Source organism: Numenius arquata, chromosome 18, assembly GCF_964106895.1.
Source record: "Numenius arquata chromosome 18, bNumArq3.hap1.1, whole genome shotgun sequence".
NCBI classification, from domain to species: Eukaryota; Metazoa; Chordata; class Aves; order Charadriiformes; family Scolopacidae; genus Numenius; species Numenius arquata.
This window is the reverse complement of record NC_133593.1, coordinates 5,664,529-5,683,526: the sequence shown is the minus strand read 5'-3', so window position 1 is coordinate 5,683,526 and position 18,998 is coordinate 5,664,529. Positions and strand designations below refer to the sequence as shown.

General features: G+C 46.7%; 1 protein-coding gene across 2 annotated transcripts in view; it reads left to right on the top strand.

Moving 5' to 3' along the window:
- AP2B1 (adaptor related protein complex 2 subunit beta 1) overlaps window positions 1-18,998 on the top strand; it is an 81,064-nt gene that overhangs the window by 35,438 nt on the left and 26,628 nt on the right. The window contains exons 13-16 of one of the 2 annotated variants that reach the window (XM_074160745.1): window positions 2,677-2,936; window positions 7,329-7,521; window positions 14,211-14,227; window positions 18,248-18,281. In XM_074160745.1, coding sequence (XP_074016846.1) covers window positions 2,677-2,936; window positions 7,329-7,521; window positions 14,211-14,227; window positions 18,248-18,281 — 504 coding nt within the window. Of the gene's footprint in view, window positions 1-2,676; window positions 2,937-7,328; window positions 7,522-14,210; window positions 14,228-18,239; window positions 18,282-18,998 lie in introns of both variants that reach the window. The other variant, XM_074160746.1, reaches the window with a different exon arrangement.

The window sequence follows — 18,998 nt, the reverse complement described above, 5'->3', positions numbered from 1 at the left end:
AACATCTGGAGCTATAACCAAGGGATAGGGCCTGGCAAAGACTTTGTTCTGTGAACAGCAAAGCTGAAACAGTGCTATGAAAAAGAAAGAATTGAGGTTTGGGTTTTTTTTCCTTTGTACGTGGATGCTGTCAACCAATGTTGCAGCTTTGCTGGAAGCTGTAACAGTGGGTTAAGATCCGGGATTCATTATGCATGAGATACTGAGTTATGAGCTCAGCTCACTGCAGGTGGGGCTGGGCTTGAGCTGGCAGACTGAAGTGCTGTAGGTCTGGAGGGCAGAAGTGGAGATGTCCTGGTGGCTGGAGTGGGTGAGACCTCAGCTTATCCTCCTACACTCCCTGGCTGTAATGTCTGGGTCATCTGTGTGATGGCGTAGTCCAAAAAGACCAGTTTCTCTCCAGACCTGCTGTGTCAAGTGATGACAATAGTCCCCCAGCTGTTCAGAATGGGCTGCGATTGTTTCTGAGCAGAAAACCTGGAGTCAGTCATCAGCTGGCCTTTTTGGTTCTCTTTGCTGCAGGAAGTCATGGCTGTGGACTTAACTAATACTTAAAACTTTTATTCTTTCCTTTGTGGGTGTTGCATTGGTCAGTGGCAAGAAATCGATGGCCTGCTTTTCTTGCTTCAATACCTGCTATTAGGCAGGCGCTCAGCTCTTCTTTAGAGAGGGGTGGGCCAAGGGCAAGCTGTATCGTTTGTCTGAGCCACCAGAAGAAAGGTACTAAGTGTTAAAACCCACTATGCTGAGTCACAAAACACTTAATGGCACCCTAGAAATGTAATAGGCGTCTGTTTTTTCTCTGTTTGTCACAAATGTTGATTCAGACTGGCTTCTTGTATTTTATATGAATAATAAGTCAATGTAGGATAACTGGCTGTAAAACACTAAAAAGCCTTATACTTCAAGGTCTGATTTCTAGGTAGAGATACTGTTTTTCACTTGAGTGGGAGAGTAATTGCATGTGTGTTTCTTTCCCCAGCATAGGTATTGTTGCTCTTTGAGTGTCTCTTAGGGTTTGTCTGCACAGCAAACTGCAGGTGGGATTGGAGCAGGAGCCAGCTTAATCCAGCCAACACTGGTAAAAATAGTAATGAAGCAGCTGGGGATGGAGGGACACAGATGTGTAGCAGCAATCGAGGTCCCTGGCAAGCCCGTAACCCAATGGATGGCACAGAGCCTCTCCATCTCCATCGCTGTTGTGTGTCTGGCGTGGTGGGTAACGGAGCTGGCGTGGTTTCATTGGTATGCACTGCAGGTGTCTGTGCAGACCCCGGAGAGCACAGAATTGGGAGAAATGTGGGAAGGGAAGATCTGAGCCTATTGTTCCAGTAGATTTTTACTAAAGTTTCAAGTCTGTTTATTTGGAAGAAACAATCAGTCTCGAATCTGTGTGCCTGCGCGTAGGAGCATGTGGTCTTTCACGTCTGCCCTTGCAGAAGCCCTGCCTGATCTTGAACTGCGCTGCAGGCAAGATGCGGAGATTCTTGTAGGAATTGTTAAGGGCGAAGGGTGTAAAGAGTCCGCGACTTCACCATCAAACTGAAAAACAGCACTGCAGAGAAATCTATCTGTTGACCCAGACATTGTATCTAGGTCCTTACGAGCAAAATGAGCTTAGTGTGCTCAGTCTCATTACAAATAGAGGTTTTTGCTGTGTGCTTGAGAATGTCTTGAGGCAGAGGGCAGAGAGACAGGTTATAGCAGGTCAGCAGCAGCGTGGATGAGATCACAGAAGAGAAAAAGAAATGCCAGGGAGGAAGGCTAATGAGGCGTACGATATGTTGCCAGAATTTTACAGGGGAGGGGGAGAAAAACCTCAGAAACACTTAGCCCGTTATTCTGCTGACGTGGGGATTAGAAGTCCCAGCTCTTGTTTCCATGAACAGTTCAAACGTGTTGCACCACAACATAAAACCGCAGCTCCTCCCTATCCCCAGAACATTATCTGCAAAGTATCACCACTCACTTTGCTGCTCTGGGCAGAGCTGTTGGAAAAGGGGAGAAATAATTAGCACTTCGTGCAGAGTCAGAAGTATCTGCAGTAAAACAAGGGTATTACTGACAGCTGGAGAACTGATGAAGTATCCTAACCGTGATCATTAGCATCTTCCCATACTTCATTAGATAACTAAAAGGCAGGATAAATAAGATCTCTTTTGGTATGAAGAATACGGCTTATTAAGATCCATCCTGGAGCTCTGCAGGATCTTTTTTTGTCCTGTAGTGCCCTCAGGTACCTCATATTTCCAGGAATCTTGGATCATTCTGCTATAATATTCAGTATTGCATGTCTGCTCTTAGGATGTGACAGTCATTTTGACTCACCTTCCTGTCTGCACCCCCTTGAAGTTCTCCTGACACTTATTGTTATATTTAATGGCAGGAGGGTTTGGAAAGCAGTTGATACTTCTGTGGGATGGAGCAATCGTGAGATGTAAATCCTGGGCTTTTTGCTCCTTGACCAGCTGGGCAGGAAGCTGGGCATTAATACTTGGAGTCTCATTTTTAATTTTGGGATGTTCATCACAACAAGCAGTTTATAACATCGTTCTGAAATTGGTCGCTACTGGACAGGTGGGCTTTTTAATCCAGTAGAATCACTGCTAGAAAAATGAAGTGATTACAGGTGTTAGTCCCCATCAAACCTGTGACTGATGTGTTGCTTTGTCTCAGGACTCTGACAACCCAGACCTGCGGGATCGTGGCTACATCTACTGGCGCCTTCTTTCCACCGATCCAGTGACTGCCAAAGAAGTGGTCCTCTCAGAAAAGCCTCTTATTTCTGAAGAGACCGATCTGATTGAGCCGACTCTGCTGGATGAGCTGATTTGCCATATTGGATCTCTGGCTTCTGTGTACCACAAACCACCCAACGCTTTTGTGGAGGGCAGCCATGGGATCCACCGCAAACACTTGCCAATTCACCATGGAAGGTAAGCTGAGGCAGCTGTGGTGATAACGGGCAGTCCAAAAGATGTAAGGACCTTTTATAACTCACTGTTGTTTTTTTATCGACTGTGTAGAGGCTTGCAGGTCATTCAAGGAACCATTTCGTTGTAGGATTTAATCCTGGGTATGCAGTTTCTGAGTTCCTGGTTCAGAAGACAGGGGAAGTATCAAAGCTCTCGTGTGAGGAGAAGATATAATGGTTTTTGGAAAGACATTGGCTATAAGCCCTCTTGACATGAGAGTCTGAATAAAAAAGCAGAAGCTTTGGGTGCAAGGGCATACTTCCAGGAGGAGGATGACTGTGGTAAAAACAAGCATTTTACAGAAGGATACACTTCTCTGATTTTGCAAGAGCTTTTTCTTCAGCAACAGTGCAGCTTTACAAGCCTCCTTTGTGTAGAATAATACCAGTTTCCTGAACAGGCAAGTACAGGGATCCTTTACTGCTGGAATAGGACATGGGGAAGGTCTGCTAAAACTGCCTTTCTCTCTTGGTGCCTATAAAGCAATGGGGAGGGTAAAAGCCATCTGAGCCCCATTGCTGAAATCTGTTTGGGCTTAAAAGAAGACAGAAAGACTGATATGGTTCTCTGTAACCTTTGGGGTGCAGGGGGCGGGGGCGAAATGCATTGGCTTATTGTCTGGAGCTTTAATGCTTCCCCGTGATGACAGTCCTGGAAGTGGGTTAGATCTGCAGGAGCAGGCAGTGCAGTAGTCCTGAGCTGCAGTGACGCCGCTGTTGAGCATGTTCCCATGGTTCCTCATTCAGGTAAGCAGTGCTATTTGCACTAATGGTATTAATTACCAATGTAAGTATGCTTTACAGCAGGAGGCAGAGTATCCAAGCTTACCTCTTAATAATATTCCCAAAGTGACATTTGGAGTGCTATTTTTTGCTGTTGCACTGGTAAATCAGTGTGCAATGCTGCTCCTTTTCTATTTTCTGACACCATTTCTCTGCTATTCTTAGCAACTAACGCTATTTCTGTAACAACTAGCTTTGGGAAGCCAAGTTGTTTTCTCCCTGCCTGTGAAATTAAGTCTGGCTGCATTGACCCAGGACCAGCGAGCACAAGTCTACCAGTCGGACAAGAAAAGCAGTGGCCGCTTTCTGCAGCTCCTTCTCCTAGTCAGAAGTTTACCTCAACAGCAAAAGCAGCCGGGATGGGGGTAGCTTTGGTCTCTGGCGCTACCAGCCTTCCTGTACACTGTTGTTTTGGGTCACTACAGAAGCTAACAAACACATTTTAGGAGGTTTTAGTTAGCTCAAGGAATTCAGCTTTTTGCACGGAATGGTTTTTTTTACTGTCTTCTTGCGTACACTGCGTATGTGGCTTGACTCTCGTAGCTAATGCTCAGACAGTCTGCTGTCCTCAAATCTCTTCTGACTCTAGCAGTATTGTGTGTTGCCCTGGTGGTGTTTACTACTAAATTACTCGTTACTTCAACATAAAACCTTCAGGCCCCCATCAGCAGCGGCAAGCTGCGGAAGCTGGAACTGGGGGAAGGTCTGAAGGGTGCTCAGCAGAGCATGCTGCATACTGATGCAGTGCTCTAGCCCACCTCGTAAATTAAAAAAGAAAAAAAGAGTGGTATTACTTAATGGCACACCAGGCTTCTCCAATGTGAGCTCACCTCAGAAAGAGGCCCCGTTATTGCGGTTTTCTGCTTTACTGGTAGCAAAAGGATAGTAAAACCTTACAAGCTGATGCCAAGACCTCCTTGTACCATATCACAGGCAAACCAAATTGCCACTTTTGGCCATGAGAATTACAGTGAGCTGCTCCACAGAAGCATGGTTGTGGGGAGACTGAATTTGGGCATCCAGTATGATTTTTACTGATTACTTAGACATTTGTTTGCCAATGAAAAATTACATGAAAATATGTCAGTTTAAGGCAAGTTAAGGGTATTCAGTGAAGGATAACCTCCTCACCTAGCTATTTGGAGTCACCTTCAATACTTCTGCGCTCTGGTGATGAGCATTCTAGTGGCTGACCCACCTGCTGGAGAGTGAGATTTTCCTTCAGATTGCACAGTGAGACAGAGGGGGAAGCATGGAGATGTCCACAATGAATGCGGCTTAAGCAAGTCAAGATAGCATTGCCTTGAGTAGGTGGACAGAATTTGCTAGTTGAGTGGTGCATTTCTGGGTATAAACCTAGGAGGAGTTAGTTATGGTTGGCAGAATACACTACATGGCATTTTGATTCATTTCTTTTTCATTCAAAGCAGGGTAGGACAGATCCCTTTCAGCTCTCAGCTGATGGGGAGACCCATTGAACAGCTCACAGATGGCAAGATGTTCCTGTCTCTTCAATGAGCCCAAGTGTCAGAGAGTTGCAGATGAATCCCAAAGGTGGGCGAGAAATCTCCTTACTGCTTGGCAGTGATTCCTCGTGTGGTGGCTCCCACCACCCCTGCTCAGCTGTAACACAGCTGGGAAATTTGGGGAGATGTTTACAGGGCTCCTGGGAGAGAAGGAGACTCTGGCAGGAGGCCCCATTTCCACACAGGTGGCTGCAGGAAATTTTTGATTTTCGTTCAAGTTGTGCATCCCTTGTGACACCGAACATCTGGGAACAGCTGGAGGTTGAAGTCACAGGAGGGCCACATCTCCAACTCACGTGGGCAAGCCCAGCTGCTAGCTACTGCCCGAGACTGTAAGGGAGAAAGCTTGTATCACATCTTTTTGCCCTTTATAACCCACGTAGCCTTTATTCATTTTTTTCTTTCAAAGAAAATGCAAAGTTGTTTATACAAATCTCTTTAAAGAGGCCCACTCTGTACAGGAAATGGAAGGCTGGGTGTTTTGTTTTTTAATGCAAACTGACTTAGCTTTGTCCGCTCCTCATTTCTTGTTGGGTTTTGGGGCAACTGCAGTTACGCAAGACCTTGAAGGATTGCTCTATCTCCATCAGAAGGATGAGTAAGTGTTGAAGAGGTGTAGTGTTAAAGGGATTATATGCTGGGAATGAACCAAGTGTGTGCACTGCCGGCTTGTAATGTGTCTCTGCTCATCCGTGCTGTTCTTCCCCCTTCTCAGGTTGGAGGTGGGAGTGGATCACGGTAACCACTTGCTCTTCAAAGATGTTTTAGTTAGCTCTTCAGCATACTCAGAAGTCTCCCTGCTGAAGGCAGAAGCAGAAAGGACAACTAATATTAGTACTATTAGGGGTCTAAAGCTTTTAATGCTAAGAAGCTTTCAACCCTCTCTGTCGCTGCCTGGTAACTAATTCATTCTGCAGTCCTTATGCTCCAGCTTTTCCTCTTGGCACTGAAGTTGGGAGCAGCTTATACTCTGTTGTTAAAGCTTTTCCCTCAGTAACTGCATAAGGATAAGGAAGAGAATTGTGGCTACTCAGAATCAGGAGCTGCAATTTTTACAAAAGAGCCCCAGTGTTAAACACCTTGTCAGGACGCCAATTCCCATGGCATTTGTGTGCAATTACCTGTTGGCTGCATCTGCTGTAATACGAGATGGAAATAATTTTGTCAGTTATTGCTGGCAACAGGACACAAAATAGATTTTAAGTTAGCCAAAATATTAACATCTATGGATTTAAAGAATAAATGCATTGTAATGAGATCTCCAGGAGCTACAGTCAGTCTTTTTTTTTTCTTTCCCCTCTCTCGTTGTAAAATTCAGTGGCAACTGAATATAAAAGGTAGCCAGACTGCATATGATGAGAAATTTTGGAAGCTGTACAATGAGCATTTCTAGACTAGTAATTAGCATGCCTGCTAACTCAGAAATTATTGATAGAAGGGAGGAATCAATTTTAGTTTGACGTCTTTAATTAGAAAAGAGTTCTGGAGCTTGGTGCTGATCAGTAGAAGATGGTTAATTGAGATCTGTGGGGAGTGGTTGAGTTCGCACTGATTATAGTGAAGGCTGAAGGGTTTTGTCCGTGTTAGGTCTCTGAGGAAACCTGGATTTTTATTTTTTTCCACCCATGTTTACATGTAGTTCTCCAGGCCCAGTGGGCTGAAAATCCATCTCTACAGGTTTCCTCTAACCTGGGAAAGAATTATTTTCTGTGCTGTAGTCCATGTAGTACTCGTGGCTCACTGTTTTGGAGGGTCTGTGATTCTCAAGGTGGGCAGATTTCACACCTTGAAGATTCCCTTTTCTGAACTGAAAACCATGCACAACGCGTGGAAAGTCTTTGTGCTCAAAGCACGTGCTGAAGAACCGCTTGCCGTAACACACTGCCTTGGACCTAGAGGTCAGATCAGCTGCCGGGATCAGTTTTGAACTGGCTTCTGCTCATGAGCCACCTCTTGCTGTGTTTCCCCCACACTGGGAATCTAAAGCTGGAGACCAAAGGTGTCTAATGTTTCTCTCTTCTGCTTCTTGTTCCTCCCACCCATAGCACCGATGCAGGCGATAGCCCCGTGGGCACAACAGCCACTACAAACCTGGAGCAGCCGCAGGTCATTCCATCGCAGGGCGACCTTCTGGGTGACCTTCTCAACCTGGACCTGGGACCCCCAGTGAATGTTCCCCAAGTGTCCTCCATGCAGATGGGTGCTGTGGACCTCCTGGGAGGAGGGCTGGACAGCTTGGTAAGTGGCCTCCTCTTTAGCTTCAGCTGATTTGAAATAATTGGAGCTGTGCTTATCTCTGCAAAGTCTTGATCGTTTGTGCTTGTAATGCTTGGATCACTGAGCTCCCAGTGCTGAGTCCTAAAACTCCAGGAGGATTTAACCAGTGCTGTTGTACCAACTTTCAGCAGGTTTTTCCTGCTATAAAAAAAATGTTGCTGCATGCTGTAGAATCCCCATGGTCATCGGATATATTTGTTCCGTGCTTTTTCTGTCTGCAGAAGAAAACCAAAAAGTTGTGTTAAGGATGAGAAGTGTCCCATTGCTTTGTAATTGATTCTGGCTCCCTTTCAAGAAGACGTTTGTTCCACCTGTTTCCAACCTATTGAATTTCACTGCAAAACTCTCAGGGCTGCAAGCCATAGCCCCGTGTCATCTCATTTGTATATTCTCCAGAGCGTGTCATGGTTTAATATGGGTGACATTTTAATTGCCGTTAGGTCAAGAGGGAAGCACTCTGCGTGGTCCTCCCCATGCCGCAGCTGCACAGGAGGAGGAGTTCTGGTACTAACAGGGTCAGGCTCCAGGGTATGAGTAATCACACGTGGCATCTGCTCTGGGATGTGAGCTGGGCATGAGTTGCAATGAGAGAATCACTTACCAAGGAGAGCACAGCAGTGGAGAAGAGCTTGGGGCTGTGGTCTTGTGCTGGTGGCACCAGGCATGGAGAAGCCTGGGAGATGTTTCCATAGGGTGGAGCACACAGATCCCTAACAACCTGGTGACTTACCTACAGGGCTAAGAAGCAACCTAGGTATATTTGCACCATGTAACCCGAGTAAGACTTCCCCAGTGAGCATTGCTGGGTGTTTTTCAGACTTAGAGTGGATTTTTCTTGCTTTCGTTTGAGGTTTGGCTTGTAGTGAGCTGGGTCGGGTGCCTGTGTGCCGGGTTTAGGTGCTCTTTCAGTTCTGAGTCAAGCTCTGAATAATAGAGGTGGGAGGCAGGATTTGTTGCATTGGGGTTCATCGCAGCTTATTTGTCAAAGATATTTTTTTTTTTAAGCTGTCATAATCTTATTAAAGCAGACATTAAGCACATTTCCAGCTCCAGCTCTGCATGAGCTAATGAACTGGAAACAATCTAACCCTTAATGGCATTGGTGTTCACGGAGGTCAGATGTGCTTTTAGTCTCTGTGCCACCTAAACAGCAATTTGCTTATTTAGCAGGAAGACTGCTTTTACGCTGGGGACATAAGGGATTAGGGAAATGGTTTAAACAGGAATTGCTGGGAAAGCAGGCAGTGAGCCCAGCAGTGACCTTTGCAGCCCTTGCCCTGCATTGCAAGACGTGCCACTAAGAAACTGGGATTTTTTTAATTGTGTTAAGGCATTGCAGAAAATAGTGCTATCTGTGGCGGCTCAAAATGGTTAGGAGTTAAATTCCTCTGTCTATTCTGTCTTCCAGGCCACTTACAGTAACCCTTTGTTTCTCATTAGTGTCAGAGACAAATAAATGGACACAGCAGGAAGACTAAAACTTGGTTTTGAGAAAAGGGTTGTCTCGCAGTTGGCATTAATGGGCTTAATTTAGTGACCCGCTTTGGCAGTAGAGCCCTTAGTTGATCTGGTACTAGGCTTTTACTTAGTATTTTTCTCAAGCCTTAAGTAAATTCCTGGGGCTGTGGAGTGTGATCTAACAAAGTGATTGTGTCTGGATGGGGGGAGTAGCTGCCCCTGGAGCTGTGTGGGCCAGCACTGTCTCAGCTGAGTTACTAGATGAGGAGAGCACTAAAAAAAATAATGTGAATGGTGGTGTTTGTTTTTTTTCCCCTGGAATGCTTTCTGTTTAATGCTGTTGCATCAAATTCCCCGTCTTCTCCTGATCCCTCACATGTACAAGTGAATCTATTCCTGGCAAATCTCTGTATTTCTCTGGCTTCTCTTTCCCTAATAAGCCTAATTAATGTGTGAGTGAATGTGATCTGTGTCTTTGTTTATTGTTGTGGGCATGTGTTTAACAAGTATCAAGCTGAGTTAACCCTAACCTGGTATTAGCTAAATTGCTAGGCAGCCTCTCTTGGCTGGCCAAGGGGATTGGCATTTGGATCTTAGGCTAATATTAAACCACGTTTGTGCAGTGCTAAAAAACACAGTCTCAAACTGCAGGTGCTCAAACGCCTGACGTCTGTACGTGGTGAGGGGGTGAGATGTGTCCCAAGGTGCCCCTGTGAAGAAGGGCTGAGTTCTTCACCCTTCAGTAGGCATCAGAACCAGCCAGCAGCCAGGGATGGCAGTCGCTTGGGCTGCTCGCACAGTTGATTAGTGGGGTTGGAGACTGAAATAAAATCTTCTTCCTCTCTCCTTATCAGTGTTCTGCCTATCGGTGTATCAGTAGGCGTCCTGGCTGTCAGTGTAGCAATCCCTTCCTCTTTCTCCTCCAGATACCTTATCCACACACTTTTCTTTATGCTCTATTGCTGCCTGATTCATTCAGCTTTGAAGTTTCCTTCTCCGTTACTCCTAAAGTCTTTTTTAATGCATTTTTTTTTTCCCTGCTTTGTTGGGAAGACTGACGCTCTCATACCCTTGCATGAAGCGTGGAGTGGGGTGAGCAGTCCCACTCTCCTCCTCAAACCAGACAGAGTTTACTTCACTTTGGAACCTTTTGCTACCAGAAAGTAACCCTGTTTGCTTGTGAATGCCAAAGCAGTTGTCGTCTTCTGTGTGTGCTGCTCTGGTTTTTCTTTTCCCATCCCTCCTGTTGTCTTAGGAGTCTAAATAAGGGTACTGGAACCAAGCATGGCCAGGGTTTGATCTGAGAAAGGATTGCATATACACTCTCCCAGCAGGGATTTGTTTAGTGTAAATTTTTTTAAGGTTCCCAGTGACGGCGTTTGTACCATCTCTACTGCCAGTCCCTGTTTTCTGCTTGTCACTAGCAGATCCCTTTTGGATCTCAGGTGACCTGAGAGGAGACAAAGGACCGTGAGATACTTGAATGTGGTGCATTCTCTGCATCATGCCTCTGGCGTTACCTCAAAACCTGAGTGGGGACACAAGTTGCTCTACTGTCAGAACAGAACAACCCTAAACCCCACTTCCATTTTCCAAGCAACTGTTTGATATGTCAAAAAGCCTAAATAAGTCACTCTGTTCCAGTGGAAGAAAATGGTTTGAGTTGATGCATGAAATCATGGTCTGTGGCTGTGATGGTGAGATTGTGTCAGTACTGCCAGTGTCTCAAAGGCAGCTGAAGGTCTGGAAGAGGCTGCTGGCAGGATCTCAGCTGGTTTGTCACATTCACTCAGTGTCTTGTCTTGATCCCCTGGGATACCTGTTACAGCTCTCATGTATTTGATAATGCCTCCCTTTCTTTGGAGAGGGTATCTGTCTTCGGAGGGATGCTCTTGCAGTGAAAGTCCCCAACAGGACTAACCCAGAAAGATCAACAGAAGCATTAACTTCCATGGCAAATGTCATTCTGTGTTTCCATTTCTTAAACTGCGGGGTTTTTTCTTCCAGGCATTTAAATAGAAACTGCATGGTGTAAAACTGGATAAACACCAAATTAATATTGTTCACTTGAATTTTCCTTAGCATTGCTAGATATTTATTCCTATAGTCAGTGAGACTCCAGCTGCTTGATAGGTTAATTTCTTTAGTGAATAACTCTTACTTTATCTCCATAGTGAGTCCTGTAATTGGTATTAAATGTAACACCCATATTGTGCAGGCACAGATGCTGAGCATGTATTAACAATATAAAAAAAGGAGAAAAGGGGCCTTTAGTACAAGAACAAGACATGCTTTGCTTACAACCACAGCAGACTCGCTATATGATTTACGGAGAGCTGGTCTTTAGTGAACAGAGCCAGCACCGCGTCTGCTCTGGGTTGTCCCCTGTTTGCCACCCTGGGCAGATCTTGTTCTTCTCTTCTTTGCCTTCTTGTCTGTAAAATGGTCACCGGTCTCACTGTTACAAAGCTGTTCGAGATCTCCAGCTCCAAAACGTACAGTAACGGTGGCAATCACTAATACGGAAGAAGCAAAACTTGCTTGGGCAGCAGATTGCCGGATGCAGAGCTGTGCACACTGAGAGCTGGCGCTTGATGCTTTATCCCCTTAAAGCCGGCTCTAAGTGGCTAAACTTCATGCAGATTATAGGCAGCCCTCCAACTCCCGGTTTACTGTTGATGCAGCGCTTTGTAGGATGTCTGTCTGTGCTGGAATGAGCCAGGGCCATTTTGCCTTTAAAACTCTTTTTTTGTCTGTTCATTTGCTCTGAAAACACATCGGGCGCGAGAGCTCGGCGCTGCCCGGCACACGGTGCAGCTCACTGTGAGCCCCTGCGTTTAACGGGAGCCGGGCACTGTGGCCAGGAGCCAAGGAGGCTGGCTTTAAAGCTGGAGGCAGAGCAGTAAATCCGTAGCAATGGACAGGCTTGGATTGTCTGTTATGTAAGGATTTTATTTAATACTCTGGCTGCTCATCTACAAGAATATTATTGATTCAAGGCTGGCAGCTGGTCAGAATGATTTATGTCCTGGATTGTAAAGCTGTTTGATAAACACTGGATATCCACAATTTTCGGTATTTCCTCCACTGGTTTGTGCTGTTCCAGGTGGAGCTGTGCCCCTCGGTGTAATCAGGTTGGATGCAGGGGGTTCTGAGCCCAGGGGTCTGACTCCAGGGGTCTCTTCTGCATGGTTCGGGGCTGTGTCCCACCACTGCGCTTGCCGGCTGTGACGGGCTGGGAGCTGAGCTCACCCTCTCCCACGGGGTGTCCTGGGCTCTGGGCGCCTGTAGACTTGGCAGCCTGGGAAAAAATGCCTGCTCCGCAGTCCTGAGTGCCTGATAAAGGCACTTCATTTATCTTTTCCTGGAACTACGGTGTGAGAGCGGCTATTTTAGGTCAGCCCCAACATCCATTTATGCAGCGGATGCGATGCTTCCCCAGGGTGCTCCTCCGGCCTCCAACAAGGAGCTGAGCGTCTCCTTTCATCTCGGCTGTTCTGGTTTTGAGCTACAAAGGACATCTGTTAGAATTTCTGACAAAGAGCATGTGTCCATTGCTGGAGCAGTGCTGATATGGAAATAGAGCTCTTCTGGTGGGTTGCTTATTCATGTTCGATTTAAGGCTGTTGTTGCTGTAACAGTAATGGGACTGCTAGAGCTTTGTAGAGCTGCCTTTGTACACTTTAGAAAATGAAAACGGTCAGTACTTAGTTTCATTTGCTGATGGAAATCATTCAGCAAGGCAAAGCATTAGTAATAAGCGTTCCTGAAACTGGTGGCCGTGGTGTTGGCAGCATGACCCATCCTCCAACACCTTTGACATAGCTGTCCTTGGTTTGGACCGTAGCCCTGCTGCTCTGCAAGCCCGGCTTGGCAGCATGAAAACGGGCACATAAAATAGGCAGCAAATGAGGTACTGAAAATGCCTCTGTGTGAGCCACAGCGGGGTCTGCAAGGAGGTATCTGCAGGGGGCTAGAAGATGCAGACCGTGCGTGATCCGTCCTGCAGTTAAGATGTCTCTAACAGGATTAGCCCAGATCAAGTGGCCGGGTAGCGACTGTGCTCTCAGCGTTTCAATCCACCCCATCGCCTGATTCTTGCTCAGTAAATTCCCTGTGTTCCTTGCTGCTGTTACTGAGTGCATGCTCTCAGCTGGCTCCTGGAGCTGTGACGCTTGACTCCTCGTTTGGGGTGGGAGGGAGAGAGGAGGCAGTGATTGTCTCCTGTTAACCCGTGAGTTATGGCTCCATGAAATCCATAGCTGCTCCGAAAGCTGTGGCTGTGCGCTATGGATGCCAGGCACAGAGGTTGCTGAGTGGTGGTTGTTGCAGCTCCTGTCCCTGGTCCCCCCTCTCCCTGTTACTTTTTGGCGCTCCAAATGCCTCACGTCATGTTGCAGAAGCGATTGTAGCCCCTCCAGATCACGTGAACACTTCAGCAGAGTCACTTCATTACAAGCTGCTGTTAAGATGCAAATAAACCCTCCTAATGCAGTGACTCCAGCACTGCTGCACTTCATAAGTCAGCATAACTGCTTCCACGGAGCTGAAATTGCAGGGCAAATGCTCTTCAACTGCAGAGCAGCCGCAACGCCATCCAAGCCAACTAATACAAAGTAAAGATCCTGATGCAGTTTTGGAAAAGAGGTGCCTAGTATCAGTTTTGTTGATATCGGGTCAAGCTCAGCCTCTTCTTTAAACCCATGTGGCTGCTTGAGTGTTATCCTGTTATGGCAGGATGGGTTTGGAGGGAATAAAGAGAATTCCCGTTTGAAGAACTTTGGCCAAAGGCTCCCTGTTCATCCCCTGCTCATCTCCTGAAGCCAGCAGCTCCTCATCCTGGACAGAAGCTTTGTGCTTGTCCTCAAGGGGCAAGCCTGCCAACTTCGGGCTCAGGATCAGGGCTTTGCAGTGCCACAAGGTCCCCTTGGCCATCAAGTGGCAACCCTCGTCCACCCCACCTTCATAATGAGCATTTCAGTCTGGGTAGGGCTGGCAGCTGTATCAACGTGGTCCTCTCCACCATGGGGCTGTTACCTGCTCTCACGTGAGACAGGTTCACGTTGTCCTTCCAACATGAGGTGAGTGGAAATGGTTAACTCGAGCTACCAGCCCTGGGGAATTGTTTCAGCAGCGCTTCATGCCTGACTAATATCTGCTTCTTTCCTTCTGCACTCTGCCTGTCACTCCAGATGGGAGAGGACACTCCGTGGGTAATTGGTTCCTGTTCCCTCTGTCTTCCTCCTTCTCTCTTACTCACACACGTCGCTGTTACCGTCTCTTCTATCGTTTTGAGTTTGGGATAAAGTTAAGTCTTGGGCATCTTGCAGGAGGTTTGGGTAAACCAGAACTGTAGTTTCTGGGTAGGAAAAGCTTTGGTGCTGTGGGAGGATGACAGGCAAGAAAAATGGAGAAAGGGACTTCAGTGCTGCTGCAAATGGGTATTGCACCCCAGATCTGATGTGGAATTGATTAGTTCTTTATTAACTTTCCCCCCCTTTAATTTCTGTTGGAGTTAGATCAGAATCAGAATCGTAGTGGTTGGAAGGGACCTCAGAGATCATCGAGTCCAACCAACAGTAAAAAAAAAAAAAAAAAAAAAAAAAAAAAAAAAACACCACAAACAAAACCACCACCCACCACCTGAACACACAACAACAACAACCAAACCAAAAACCATCACCCACCCACACAGCACCCCACCGCAAACCAGTAATCTTGGACACTAGAGCATGCCCTGAAGAACCATGTCTACACGTTTCTTAAATACCTCCAGGGATGGTGACTCCACCACCTCCCTGGGCAGCCCATTCCAATGCCTGATAACCCTTTCAGTAAAGAAATGTTTCCTAATATCCAACCTGAACTTCCCCTGGCGCAACTTGAAGCCATTACCCCTTGTCCTATCATCTGTGACTTGGGAGAAGAGACCGACCCCCGTCTCTCTACAGCCTCCTTTCAGGTACTTGTACAGAACAATAAGGTCTCCCCTCAATCTCCTCTTCCCCAGACTGAACAACCCCAGCTCCCTCAGCCTCTCCTCGTAAGACTTGTGCTCCAGATATGTTGTCACTTCTCTTTTCAGTACATAGGTAGAGCCAGCTCTGCCTGTAAGGACCTGGTGAAGCTCCTTGGAGCTTGCTCTGTGGCTCTGTAGCACGAATCTGCAGGGCTGGGTCCCAAGCAGAGGAGCCAAGAGAGTAGCAGACCCCTCCTAGGAGTAAAGCAGGACTTCAGGAGGAGCAGGTCAGAGCTTCCTGGCATTGGAAAGAGATCTTTTCGTCTTTTCTACCACAAAGCAGAGATACTAAGTGAAATCTAGAAATGCAAAGAGGCTCATGGTAAATTCTCTGAGCCTGTGAGGTTTTATTTCCTCTGCCTTGTAGGGGGTGAGAGCTGGAATCTCAGCTCGAGACGAGCAATAAATCCAAATTCTACTTTTCCCCCAAGGCCTGACAGCTAGGGAAAATGGAAGACTTCTGGATAGCTTGAGGAACCCTAATATGTTATTCCTTTCCTCCTTCACAGTGAGTGCATGCAGATACCAGTGTACAGGGTTTCTTCGAGGCTGGATTCCTAGCCTGCAGCTTCTTATGATGAGTGTAGTAGGAAATGGTAGAATAGTTAACATCTGGCTTGATTATGCAGAATTATTCAGTTATTTCCATAATACCCTTTGTAAAATGCTTACTGCTTGATAAACCAGTCTTTCTTCTGCTTCAGACAACAGTACCAGAAATCCTCCGTGCATACAATAATATCTGGAAATGAACTGGATTCTTTACCTTTTTTTCTTTTCCCCTAGACTTCACTGCCTGTCAGTATAAAGTGTGAAGTTCATCTGCCTGCAAGACTATGAATAGGGATGAGGTGTAATAGTTGCATTTATTACTCCTCAGTGAGCCAGTAACAAGATGTAAATGATCTATATTAATCTAAAACATGCCTTGGCTTGAAGAGAGGTCTGTAGAACAAAACTCTGCTCTGCCAGGCTGTTTCAGTGGGGGAGACCTGACAAAGTAATAAGCTCTATTTTATAAGCTCAATATTAATTAGATTTGCATCCTCTGGGTGGCTTTCTTTGGTCTGTGACTGATCCTTCTTTAACTTTGGAATCACTCACTCTTATCTGTTATCTCTTAAGTAAGCTAAGAAAACCCGGACTTGCCATGGGCAGCAAGGGGATGGGTTGCTGTGTGGAGATGTGGCTGTTGCAGAAGAATCAGGGATGTCACACAGATTTCTGCCATGGCCTCAAGTAGGGATAAACTGAGGCTCTCACAGGAAAAAAAGCTCTTAAGGCTTCTTAACAAAAGGCAAATTGTGTGTGATTTGTATTTCTCTAACACCTCCTTACGGTAGCTAATGTTGCATCAGGTGGCTCCTATGGGGACTAAGGGAAGCAGAGATGCCAGGGAATGAAGGGGGATCCAGAAAAACGCAGGGATTTGTCAAATTATGCAAGCTTTTTGGTGGCTTGTTATCATCCAGTAAGTCACTGCCTTGCAACTCCACTGCTGTTCTCAAGGCATTTTATCCCTTTTATCTGTGCTCTGAGGGAGCGCAGTATGAAGCTTTATGGTATCTCTTGACCAGTGGAAAATACATTTGCCAGGAGATCTCTGGGGGGCAGGCTGGCGGGGACCAGAACAAAGTTAAATTTTGAAGTCTTTTGTGCAGAGGGAAATGGTTGGAGCCTCTTTGGCTCTAAGCATGTGGGCTCCTGGGAGCTTCTGCTTGAGCTATATGGTGCATTTTTTTCAATATCTTAACACATCAGTGTGTATTTGAACAACATACCTAGAGTCTTTGTTGACCCAGTGTGTCTAATGCTTTTTTTTAAAGCAAACAAAATCCCCAAACCCTAATCAAGTGGAAGAGCAAAGCCATCTACGAGGTGAGCTGTGTTGTTCTGGCCTGTTAGTCCAGCCTTTTCCCTGGCTCCTGCCTCATCCCTGCGCTTGCTTCATCCTCCGTGCACGTTGGCAGGGCGTGATCATTGTCTGAGTGTGACCAAAAAAACCACCACGGTCTTCTGAACAAAAGCCCAGGACACAGATGAGCCTGGAGAGGTCTCTGTAGTGAGTAACCGCTGCAGATCTGTGCTTGTTTCCTCCTGGCTATCAGTCATCTGTCGAGTGCTTTATAAATATTCACAGGAGCGATGTTGTACTCGGAAACAGCGCTTGTAGCCAGCTTTGGAGTCTGTCCTGATCACTGAATTCTCTCAAGCGTGTAGAGTGGTGTGGATGTTTTTTAAAAAAAAAAAAAAAAAATGGGCATTATCACTGAGAAAAGTGGTCTGGATGCTTTGTAAAGGGAGTTCATGGCAGGACAGCTTCTAGGTGGGCTGCAGGATGGTTTGGCAGAAGGGCTCCGGGGAGGATTTAGTGTTCATGGAGGGTTGCGCGGGTGGTACACAATGGCTATTTCAGGCGCTTCTAACTGTAGCTGTGTAGCTTGGCAGAGATGGTTACTGAAATATCCTAGTGCACGGTAAGGTCTCTTTACTATTTGAGTGGCGCATTAGATCATGAAGGTGGTTTTTTTTTTTCCTGTCCGAGGGAGGGGAGCATCTTCAAAGGGAAGACAAAGCCCACCTGTGTGAGCTGTTGCGGTAGCCGGCACGCAGCCCGTTCTCCTTCTTCCCTGTTATTGAAAAGAGCCGCATGTCAGAGGAACGTAGCCAAGATGCATTGTGTCTTCCCGTAGCTCGTAGCTGTTCCCTAGAAATCTAAAGCTTTCGGGAAGCGCGAGCTTCCTGTCAGTTTTATTTTTATTCCATTTCACGGTTACCCCACTGGGTTTTGTGGAGCTGCTCAGGGCTGCTGGCAGCCGGGGCGGTGGGTTGAAGGGAAAGCGCTGATGCATGAAACATGGAGAACTGCGCAGGGTTTGTGGTGCGGATGACGGCGGGGGGGGAAATGAGGTTTTGTTCTTATTAACCTGCAAAAAGCTCCTGTCCGCTGTAGGTGCGTGGGGTAGTTCTCCAAATAGCTCTGCTCATGTAACAGCAAAAAAAAAAAAACAAAACAAAACAAAACCCAACCAACCCTCTGTTCCCTGCGCTTTCCCATCATTGCGTTTCTTTCTGTCCTGTACGCGGCAAGCGAGTGGGACGTGCTCGCAGCCGTGTGGTCAACTGAGCTCCGCTCCCGCCATCTGACACTTGGCTTAAATGAACTCGGTCTTTCTCTCCTTTCTCTCCTTCTCTCTTTCAGCTTGGCAGTGACCTTGGCGGGGGCATTGGAGGAAGCCCGGCAGTAAGTGCCATTCCATTTTTTTCCCCAATTTAAAAAGCTGCTCAAAGCTCAGGGTTTTTTAAATACAACTTCACCCACCATGTGCTGGAAGATGCTTAAATCCCTGAAGATGATTGAAAATGGACAACTGCAACCGAAACACACAGGTCCCACCCTATGTTGCTTTGAGTCCAGCTGTCACCTGGGCTTCCCTAAGAGCAGCCAGGGTCAGAGCTGTTGACTCTGTGTGCTTAGCTCTTCTTTCTCAGAGCTTGTAGTTTGAGCATCAGTGTTAACACGGGCAGTACCCCAGACTTTGTGCAACTGCTTTGGTAGCTGAAAGGCTGAGGATGCTTATCTCTCTACTCGCAAAGCCTGTTCTGCTGTAACCCTAACCCAGCCTCACCACAGGCTTGTCTGAACTCAGTGCTTTTCTCCTCCCAAAAACCACGTAAGATTTTTCCTGGACGTCAGATTCAGGTGATTCGAGCTTTCCTACTACGCGTGGTCAGTGCTGAACTCTGCCTGCCACGGGCGGCCTTCTCTGTGCCTGTGCTTTGTGAGTGTCCCAGTGCCTGGAGTGCTTGCCCAGGATATGGGAGACTTTCAGGCTGCTTCCAAAGGACCCTTGGCTTCAGATGCATACTGGCTTCTTCCAGGAAAGCATGGGGAAAGGATGCAAGATGCCTTAGAGACATGGTGGGCAGGAGGCAGTGTGCCTCCAACCCACAGACAAAA